At 62.3% G+C, this 10,543-nt stretch overlaps 1 protein-coding gene across 2 annotated transcripts; it reads left to right on the plus strand.

Moving 5' to 3' along the window:
* Positions 1–368: 368 nt before the first annotated feature.
* On the plus strand, positions 369–8,663 carry UAP1 (UDP-N-acetylglucosamine pyrophosphorylase 1). 2 transcript variants are annotated; one of them, XM_075508123.1, is made up of 10 exons: positions 373–901; positions 984–1,188; positions 2,018–2,193; positions 2,471–2,643; positions 3,844–4,037; positions 4,456–4,599; positions 5,030–5,218; positions 5,674–5,721; positions 7,767–7,833; positions 8,098–8,663. In XM_075508123.1, the coding sequence occupies exons 1-10, from the start codon at positions 589–591 to the stop codon at positions 8,188–8,190; spliced, it is 1,602 nt and encodes a 533-aa protein (XP_075364238.1). In that variant the 5' UTR covers positions 373–588; the 3' UTR covers positions 8,191–8,663. The 2 variants fall into 2 exon arrangements, with proteins under 2 accessions (XP_075364239.1, XP_075364238.1); XM_075508124.1 differs by lacking the exon at positions 5,674–5,721 and having other exon boundaries at positions 369–901.
* Positions 8,664–10,543: the final 1,880 nt, after the last annotated feature.

Raw genomic sequence — 10,543 nt, forward strand, 5'->3', positions numbered from 1 at the left:
TGTTCCCTGCGTGCCCCTCCCCTCTTGCTGCAGGAGGGGAGACGGAGGCGAGGGAGGGTGCTGCCAGCCCGCCCACCGTGGAGGCCGCGGCCCTGCCCGGCAGCTCCCTGGAGGCCCGCCCTTCCCCTGCCCGGGGGCAGACGGCGGCCGCAGCCCCCGCTTAGAGCGTGGGCCCGGCGCAGGGAGAAAGAGCTGGAAGGGGTGGGGCTCTGACGGGAAACCCCGCTCCGCTCCCCGCCCGCCTGGGAGGGGGCCGTGACGGGGACCGGGGCGGAGGCCGCAGCGCCGCCGCCGGGGGACCGGGGCCGGCCTCGCCTCTCCCGCTGGCGGGGCCGCGCGCTGACGTGGCGGGCGTTGCCATGGCAGTCGCCGGCGCGCGCGCCTCCGCCGCCGCAGCGGCCGCTCCGATTGGCGGCGCCGCGGGAGGGGTGGGCTGCCGCTCGCCCCCCCGGCGCCCATTGGTGAGGCCGTGCCCCGCAGCCAGTGAGGGCGCGGGACGTGCCGCCGCCGCCTGCCATTGGCGGCCCGCGGCGGCGGGGGGCTATAAAGGGGCGGCGGGGGCGCGGCGGCCCCGCGGTGGCGGGCGGCATGGAGGAGGCGGCCGGGGACGGGGACGGGGCTGGGGCGGCGGCGGCGCTGGGGCAGCGGCTGGCGACGGGCGGGCAGGGCCACGTACTGCGCTTCTGGCCCGAGCTGGGCGGCGCGGCCCGCCGGGCGCTGGCGGCGGAGCTGCGCGACATGGACGTGGCCGAGATCAACCGCTTCTTCCTCCGCGCCCGCGGGGACGGCGGCGGGGCGGCGGCGGCGGCGAGGCTGGACGCGCGGATGGAGCCGGTGCCGCGGGACGTGCTGGGCAGCGCCTCCCGCGACCGCGGGCTGCTGCCAGGCTGGGAGAGCCGCGGTAGGTGCCGGGGGCGGCGGGGCCCGGCGCGGCGCGGTGCCGGCGCGGCGGGCCCCACGCGTGTGTGCTCTCCCGGGCGCAGGGCTGGCGGAGATCGCGGGGAGCCGCGTGGCCGCGCTGCTGCTGGCCGGCGGGCAGGGCACCCGCCTCGGCGTCCCCTACCCCAAGGGCATGTGCGACGTGGGGCTGCCCTCCCGCAAGACCCTCTTCCACCTCCAGGCCCAGCGCCTGCGGCGGCTGCAGCAGCTGGCGGAGGAGCAGCACGGCACCCCCTGCCACATCCCCTGGTGAGCACCCTGCCCCGGGCCCCGGTCGTGGTCGTGGTGGGAGAAGGCTCGTGGAGTGGTGTTGGCAGGGCCCCCTCGGCGCTGGTGGGTCGAGGTCCTGTGGGTTGGCGTTGGCAGGGCCCCGTTGGCATCAGCCCGGCTGGTGTTGGTGGGTTAAGGGCCCGTGGGTTGGTATTGTTCCATTGGCGTTTGCCGGGCAAAAGCCCCGTTGTTGGCCTTGGTGGGTCAGGGTCTTGTGGGTTGGCATGGGCCCCGTTGGTGGCAGCAGGCCAAGGACCCCTGGGTTGGTGCAGACCCCCTTGGCAGCCCAAGGGGCCACGGGTTGGCATAGACCCTCTTGACACCAGGGCTATTGCTATGGGCATAGCCTGTTGGAGTTAGTGGGTCAAGGCCCTGAGGGTGGCCCTGGCAGGTCCTACATCGTCAGCTTCAACCCCACGGCCCTTGGGAACACGTGTCATGTCGCCTGCGGCCAGCCTGCTGCATGGGACGGCAGCCACGCGAGGTGGGGGTCTGGGAGGCGAGGGGCTGCGGCGGTGCTGTGAGCAGGAGGTTGGCGTCATGGTGGGAGTTGGCTGCTGCAGCTGGGTGTCCCCCTCACTGCACAGGGTGCGCTAGGGTTTTGGAGATCCATGTTGCAAGGCGAGGTGAAGCCCTTCGTTGGCTTGCCAAAGAGGTGGGACTGCAGCGGAGTCAGATCCTTCTAAATGTAGGGGAAAGAAGCTTGTCCTGGGTGTTACAGGCTGAAGCGGTCCCCCACATTTGGGATGAAGAGTGCGAGACCCTGCCTCTCCTCCTGGCTCATCGGGTCTCTTCTGCGTTCTGACAGGTACATCATGACAAGTGGCCGGACTATGGAGTCCACCAAGGAGTTCTTCCTGAAGCATCACTATTTTGGCTTGAAGAAGGAAAACGTCATCTTCTTCCAGCAGGGCATGCTGCCCGCCCTGGGGTTTGATGGGAAAATCCTGCTGGAGGAGAAGGGCAAGATTGCTATGGCACCAGGTCGGTGGCCCGGAGCTGGCGGGAGGGGTGCGTGGGGGTGAGACACGGTGCTGAGGACAAGCTTTTGGAGCTGGAGCCTGCATAGGGCAGTCTCACAACGTGACGTGGCCCACGGGTGACGCAGGCTGGGAGGTCCGTCTTGGCAGGGAGGACCAGGGTGGGGTATGGCTGGGCCAGTGACCCTCCACCCCGGCTCCGTGGGGAAGGAGGATGAGTGTGCGTGGCTGACGCGACAGATGGGTGTTGCTGTGGCCCCAACGGTTTGTCCCCTCCGCAGACGGCAATGGGGGCCTGTACCGGGCCCTGGGGGCGCACGGCATCGTGGACGACATGGAGCGGAGGGGAGTGCAGAGTGTCCATGTCTACTGTGTGGACAACATCCTGGTGAAGGTGGCCGACCCCAGGTTCATCGGGTTCTGCTTGGAGAAGGGAGCGGACTGCGGGGCCAAGGTATGGTTTCAGGGGTATGCAGGCACCATTTCCCTGGACCAGGGTGGGGTCTGTCCTTCTCTTTGCCTGGCTTCCCTGACTCCTCACCTCTCCTCTGCTGGCTTGCTGCAGCCAGGAGGGATAGCTAAGCACCAGGAGCTCGCTGGTGGAGTAGCACATGCTGCCAGAGTCCCACCTGCCCCTCAGGTCTGGCATCCCGGGGGATGCGGGGCATCACTGACCCCCGCCTGGTGCTGCTCCCCTCCTGCCTTGCATGGGGATGTGGCACCGACAGCCCCAGGGCTCACAGGTCCCCTAGTCCTGGGGGCTGAGAGCTGCTGTGGAGCCCCACAGGGCTGCCCGGTTCCCACACGGACGCTGGGCAGCTGTTATCCAGGTGGCTGTGGGGAGCATGGGTAGCTGGGATCCCGGCTGCAGGCTGCCAGCTGTCCCCGGCCGTGACGTCCTGGGCACCAGACCAGGACACAGTGGGTGCAGCTGACTGCTGACGCTGAGCCCAGCCCCGTGTCTCACGGGTAGGACGTTGCACGCCCAAAGCTTTACTTAAACCCAAAGGGGCTGTGCAATTGTGTTTGTGTTGGGCTTGGCTCTGGCAAACAGGTGAGAGGGCTTGCTGGCCTTGAAGCTTTTGGAGAGCAAGCTGGGAAAGGGAAAGCAGTTCCTCCTTCTGGCCTGAGCGAGAGAAGGAGGAAATAAACCCTAGCACGTGGAAAGGAGAAAGCCCTGTGTCCCTGCATGTCACCCTGCCATAGTGGCGGTGACGGGTAGGGATTTGCTGGGGGGGCCTGTGACAAGAGGGAGGTGTGGGGTGTGAGGAAGAGGAGGGAGGTCAGGTGTGGGGGGATGGCTGTGCTGAGCCAGCAGTCACTTGCTTGTGCGTGGCAAGCTGGCTGTTCACATGCGGGCTGGGTGCTAAAAATATCCGTGCCCTCTGCCACCTGCACGTGTACTTGGTGCCAGATCCTGCCCACACCCTCTGAGTGTGCCTGACACCCTGTCACCCAGCCCTGCCATCTCACCCTTCCCCGGTCACTGTCACCAGAAGCACCTGGGAGGGGAGGGCTCCAGCATCCCTATCCCTGCCTTAACCCTGCTGTCCTGTGTGGGAAAACGCTTCCACGGGGGTTGCTAGATACAATGGGGTGTATTTGAAGCGTGGGGCTTTGGGGGCCTTTCCCTGACGGTGCTTCTCTTGGGCAGGTGGTGGAGAAGACCAACCCCACGGAGCCAGTCGGCGTGGTGTGCCGAGTGGATGGCGTCTACCAGGTGGTGGAGTACAGCGAGATCTCCCTGGCCACTGCCCAGAAACGGGGCCCGGACGGGCGGCTGCTCTTCAACGCGGGCAACATCGCCAATCACTACTTCACCACTGCCTTTCTCAAAGATGTGGTCAAGTAAGGGCCTGCCGGGGTGCTGCTGGTGTGCCGGAGGAGGAGCACCGGTGCTGAGCAGAGCCGGCTGCCCAGCCGCCTGCGCCTTGCTTTCTGCTGCTTGAGCTCCGGCTGTTTGCAGGCGTGCTGGGACGAGGCCCATGGGGTCTGGCCCCTGCCCCTGCACGCATGGCCTGACCCCCGCCTCTCTGCACAGTCACTTCCTTGAAATAAGGTTTCCCCCGGCCATTGCTGGCTGCTGGTGCCAGAGCGCAGGCGTGCGGAGCCGTCCTCTCCTGGCTACCGTGGGGATGAGCAGCCCGTGCCTCGGGGTGGCTGGCGGTCAGGGCAGAGCAGCCATCCTGCACAGCAGTGTCTGAGCCGGGGGGCCAGAGACGTGCCTTGCTCGGGCGAGTGACAGCTCTTTCTTGGCCCGTTGCAGCACTTATGAGCCGCAGCTGCAGCACCACATAGCCGAGAAGAAGATCCCACACGTGGACATCGCTACAGGGCAGCTGATCCAACCTGAGAAGCCCAATGGGATCAAGATGGAAAAGTTCGTCTTTGACATCTTCCAGTTTTCCAAGTATGCCCTTTTCTCTCTGTGGGGAGGAAGCTGCTGGTGCTCCCTCTGAGAAGCTCTGAGAGCCTCTGGGGGATGGCAGGGCTGTGCCCACTGGTGATACCCTGGGGTCGGGACAGGATGCCAGCTCCCGTCCTGTTCAGCAGCAGCGGACAATTGTGCCCTGAGATGAGCAGGGACGTGAGCAGCAGGAGGGCCAGGCGCTGCGTGCCTCTTGCTTGGCTGAGCGCTGCTCCTGGGCCAGAGGAGCATCTGCTGACCCTACAGCCCAGGTCCTCCCCTCCCTCCTTCGTGGCTGTGAGGACAGCCTGTGGGTGTGGGCTGTGGGGGGGCTGTGGCCCCGGTTCAGCCAGCCTGGCAGGGGAGAGGCCAAAGCGACAGGGAGCAGCCATGTTTCCCAAACCTGACCCTCCCGCGCCCTGTTCCCCCCCAGGAAGTTCGTGGTGTACGAGGTGCTGCGTGAGGACGAGTTTTCTCCCCTGAAGAACGCGGACAGCCAGAACGGCAAGGACAACCCCACCACAGCCCGACATGCCTTGATGTCCCTGCACCACTGCTGGGTTCTCAATGCAGGCGGACACTTCGTGGACGAAAACGGCACACGTATCCCCGCCATCCCTCGGTGAGTTGCTGCTCCCGGTGCTCCTGCATCCTTTTTGGGCTGGGTATAAAGCACCCAGGCAGTCCCCAGCCCTTCTCTGTTTCAGCGCTCCTGAAACCAGCGTTGCTGGAGCGACTAGCTGTGGGTCCCTTCTCCTGGGTGGTCCATGGGGCAGGGCTGGGCAGTGCCTGCAGGAGGGGTGCTCACTGGGTCAGCAGGAGCTTTCCTTCTTGATTCAACACCTGTGAACCGAATCCCGCCAGTCTCCATTGCACAGCCAAGGTTGCCTCGTGCAGGGAGGAGGTGGCTCCCCAAAGCCCAAGCAGACCAGCAGATCCATGCAGCAGCCAGGCTGGGGTCACGGCATCCCTTGACCGAGAGACCTCCTGCCACCCCTGTTTGGAGAACAGCAAACCCCAGACTTGTTCTGCTCTGTTTTTTTCCACCCTCGCTAACCCTTGTTTATTCCCACGTAGTGTCACAAACGGAAGGTCAGATGCCACCCCAGCAGATGTCAATGACAAGTAACTATACCGTGCAGCATGCATGGTGGCGGGGCTGTGCTTAGGTACTAACAGGCTGTAGGCGAAGCAGTGTGCCAGGCTGCGGTCGCTGCGATGAGTGCACGCTGGTGAGCAGGTGCCCGTAGTGACTAACGGGGCCGGGGGGCTTGAGGCCGCATGCTGGGAGCGGGGCACGTCTCGCCACAGGACCCTGCGGATGCCGCTTCTCACGGTGGCGGGTGGTAGGCAGCCCCTGCTCCCTCCTGGGCTCCCTCCCGCAGAGGCAGCTGGCGAGGATAACTGGAAGGGGCTTGTGCCACTGGTACAGGTGCAGGGCAGCAGCCCCCAAAGGTTACCCCGCAGGCGGGATGCTGTTGGGAAACAGGCTGGCGTGTCCCTTCCGTGACACTCCTCTGTTCGTCACGCCACAGCATAGCACAGCCTGGTCTGATCGCGGCCAGTGCCGTAGCTGGAGACTGCTGCCGTCTCCCAGTGTCCGCCAGGCGTCCAAGCAGATTGAAACAGGATTAAAAACGTTAAGTTAACGTCAAACAGGCTTTGTAGCATGTGCAAATCTCAGCGTAGGCGGCCAGCTGTGCTTTGTGTGACTTCAGCTCTTGAGTTTTGAAGATCCGGACCATGACACCAGGGAAAGCCCCTGGCTTAGCGCTTGGAAGTTTACAGAAGTAAACCAGGAAAGTTGACAGAAGTGTTAGAGCAGCTTCTGTAATAGCATGTGTTCTTCTGTAGCCACAGGGCATGTCTGTGCAGCTGGGACTTAGAGCTGGTGAGTGTAAATGACTTGCAGACTAAGCAAGCTTGTTACCTTTCTCCCCTTTCAGGAGAAGTTGTATCTTCTGGTACTTTCTGGTGAGATACACATAGGGACTCTGCTTTGAATTCAAGACTTCAAGTGCTTTCAGGGTTATAACTAGGCCATCACACTAGTTATAATGTAGGATAAAGGATGCACTTTATCCTACATTTATCCTTCGTTGCCAGTTAATGGCAATTTTTTTTTTTAAACGATTATCTTTAAATGAATCTGACTCTAAGGCAAACACAAGTGCAAGAGCTGGGTTAGGATGGGTGAGTTTTATTTACTCACAGCTGGGACAGGAGGGGGCTGAGCGAGTGCGTGGCAGCAGGGACGAGCTCTGACCTGGCGCAAGGAGTGTTGTCACAAGGTGACGTCCTGCGATGCCTGGCTGGCTGCAGCGGCGGGCGGATGCGAAGGGGCACCCTGGGGTGCCGCCACGGTTCCTCGTCGACTCTGCATGGCTGCACCCCCCGGCCAGGCTCACACACCGGCTGGATCCAGGGAGCATCCAGGGGGTCCTACAAAGGCTGGTGGCAGCAGGAGCGGGGTCAGGGACCCCACGCGGACCCCTGCCCAGCAGTGCTGCTGCATCTGTTCTCGGGGCCAGGCTGCGGCGGGCAGTGCTGTCGTGGGTCTGCCGTTGTCCTCGCTGGCTCAGGCTCTCATGCAGAACAGAGGAGCTGAGACCTCCTCAGAGGAGTTGACCTAAGAGGCAAAGGCAGGAGGAGAAGGCAGTGCCACAGGGAGTATTTCTGAGCGAGTAGACAGGCTTACCCTGTGTCCTCAGGTTGTCCTTTAAACAAGGAGTGTGTTTAAAAAAAGACCTGTTGTGCCCAGCAAAACAGGAAGGTGCTGTGAGTGCATCTCTCATCACCCCAAGGATGCAGGAGGAGGAGGAGGAAGGGGTGACTAGCTTGCATGCAGCATCAAATGTAGCAGGGCTGTAGTCCAGGCTGGGGATGTAGGCGCTGCTGTAGTTGCATACATAGAAGGGCACGTAGATCCTCATTAAAGCTGCATCTAAAGCTCTCTTCCCTTTCAGTCGCTGCTGGTGTCTAAACTTTAGCTCGCACCTCTGTGGAGAGCACGCGAGGCTTGACTAACCCAGGTCTGCGTGGGCTGGCAGCCACCAGCGCCCCAGACAGCCACTGACCCCCCGCGCTGGCGTCTGCGAGATATCTGGGCCCCATCCACGTCCCCTGGTGGGATGTGGCTAACCCTCCTGAATTTTTATTTTTCTCTGCAGCTTGAAGGATGCAAATGACCTGCCAATCCAGTGTGAGATTTCTCCCCTCATCTCCTACGGAGGAGAAGTGAGTACTGGCTCTCCAGAGCTTGGGCACCCTTGCAGATTACTTAGGTGGGTGGGGAGGCTGGCAGGGCACGCGTGTGAGCCCTGGCCGGGGAGGGGGTAAGCCACAAAAGCGTGACTTGAATTCACTGTGGAGCTTTTCGAGGCAGTGTTCCCCAAGCCACTGGTATGGGAGGGGACTAGAGCTGCTTGTGAGCAGCTCAGCAGGTCAACAGAGCAGATGGCATGTGGTGCATTCCTAAAGAGCTGCTTTGTCCTCCCTTAGGGTCTGGAAAAGTATGTGAAGGACCGAGAGTTTCGTGCACCTTTGATTATCGATGAGGACGGGATCCATGAGCTGGTGAAGAACGGGATGTAGCAGCGGCGCGGTGCCCAAGCCAGGCTGCCCGTCCTGTCTGGTGGGCTGGGAATTCGGACATATGAAGGTTTATAGCTGTAACTGGTAGGGGCTGATCCTGCTCGCTCTGGCCCTGTGCAGAGGAGGATGTAACCCACTCTGTTCTTGGCATGTTGTACGGTTCTATTTATATTTTAATTTAAAAACCAAACACTTTATGGATTCCCCTGCCACGAAGCACAGCTATGGCGCTGCTCTTTGCACTCCAGGCTGTGGGCATTTATTTTTAAACATGTATATAGTAATAGTCATTGTACATGCAGAGGATTTTTATGGTACAGGGCTGGGGTTAATCTTGAATTTTTATTTTTCTCAAAACTACATGACTATTTTTTTTAATAGGGTCCTTGTCATTGCCTATGTCCTCCCTTTTGGTCATCCTTTGTATGTTGCGCAACTGGAAACACCCGATTAAACTCTGAGTCCCTCCTGTCTGTCATCTGGTGGTGGTTTAGTGACGGTGGCTTTCTGGGGGGGTTGCAGGCAAGTACTCTGGCCCGCAGTGCTCATTTGCGGCGTTTCTGGAGGAAGTGGAGGGCTGTGCTTTCCTCTTGAATTTCTGTGAGCAGCGGCAAGCCTTGAGCAGGTAGGATCGGGTGGGTGTGCAATGCTGCCGGAGCACTTGGGGTGAAATCAGCCTGGCATGGTGGCCTCCAGTGGCATCGGGTGCCCTCTGCTTTTCCAGGGAGGGCTCTTCGGCTCCTGCCAGAGCCCACTGCCCCGACGCGTGGTGTCCCCATGCCCTTGGGCAGAGCGGCTCTGCTGCTTCCTTTTTGGGAGGGGAGGTGGTGCTTGGCCAGCTCCTCTGCTGCTCCCAACTCCTGTTGCAGCCCCCACTGCCCCACGTCTGCCTGGGGAGGGATTTTCCCTTGCAGGGCTGGGAATGGGGCCCAAACCGCTCCCCCCAGGGGAAGTCACCAAGTCCCCTGAGTGCCAAGGTGGCTGTTGGGTACCCCGGGCTCAGCCGAGCACTCGGCTCTACAGACAGTGTGCCGGGGAAGCCAGGGTCATGTGGGGGGTCCCACCTGGTGCCGTGGCTGCCCGTGGCTCGCCACGGGCCAGGCAGGCTGCGTGTGGCCGAGGCAAGCTGGTGGCCATGGGTCCCGGGGGAGATGGCCTGGGATGGGGGCCAAGGAGCTGGTGTGGAGTGCTGCGGGTGGTCTGCACCACCGCCTCCCCTGCCTGCCAGCTCTGCTGGGCCCTGGGAGCAGCTGCTGTAGGGAAGGGACATCTCTGCTCCCTGGGGAGCAGGCAGGCACCCCCAAAGCTGCTCCTTCTTGGCATGGGGCAGGCAGCAGCCGGACCACAGCGTGGCCCGCCCTGGGGGATGGATGCATGTGGCCCCAGGAGCGAGGGGCTGCACAGCGAGCCTGTGGGATCGCTGCTCCGGCTGGCTCCCCGGGCGCAGGGAGGGGTGGAGGGGAGGTGTTTGCTTTGGCTTTTTGGCTCTGTTTGCACACCAACACCTTTGCATTAGGTCCTGGGATAGAGCGACGCGGTGCTGGCTGCTGCCAAGTTGCTTGAGCGCCAGTTCCAGGTAGCAGTAGGCGAGCGGGGCGGAGCGGAGGCAGCCAGCGCTTGTGCCGGCGTGCACGTAGGGCAGCCTGCGCTCGGGCGAGGGCATCCCCCTGCCAGCTGATCTGGGGCAGCGTGCCAGGGCACGGTGCGGAGCCCTGCAGCAGGCACCGCGCTAACCTGGGAGCTAACCTGCTCCCTGCCTGTTCCTGCCTGCCCTCCCTGCCAGCCCAGAGGTAGCTGGGGTGCTCTGCCTTGCCTGCGTCGCCCTGGGGCACGCCTCTCGCTGCACCCGTGGCTGGGCAGGCACCGCAGCCCCTCTCTGGTGGCAGCGGCAAGGGTTACCGGCGTCCTGCTGTGGGCAGCCGATGGCTTTCCCCACCTGTGACTCGGTTGGTTTGTCTGGAGAGCAAACAGGCTGTGGGAGTCTGGCAAGGAGGTTGGTTGAGGAGCCAGGCTGCAGCCCTGGGGCTGTGGGGTGCCCTGTGGGACGGGAGTGCTTTTTGGGAGCCGCTGGCCTGCTGCCAGGGGTGCTGCTTCCCTCCCACAGCAGTGTGGGTGCTGGTGTAAAAAAACACTGGTCTGAAAAAAATTGCCTTTTTAAAAATGTTTTTAATCATTTTTAGCTATTAACGTGACAAAAATTAACGCGAGCCGATTATTATTATTTTCTCCCTGCTGCATTGCGTAGTCGGTGGCCGCGGTGCCAACCTAGTGCCTGGAAATGATGTAAAACCATGAGCTCAGCGTGCAGCTTGGGGAGCCAGAGCGCTTCTTCCGCGCCACGTGCTGGGGCAGG

This window comes from Mycteria americana, chromosome 7, assembly GCF_035582795.1.
Source record: "Mycteria americana isolate JAX WOST 10 ecotype Jacksonville Zoo and Gardens chromosome 7, USCA_MyAme_1.0, whole genome shotgun sequence".
NCBI lineage: Eukaryota > Metazoa > Chordata > Aves > Ciconiiformes > Ciconiidae > Mycteria > Mycteria americana.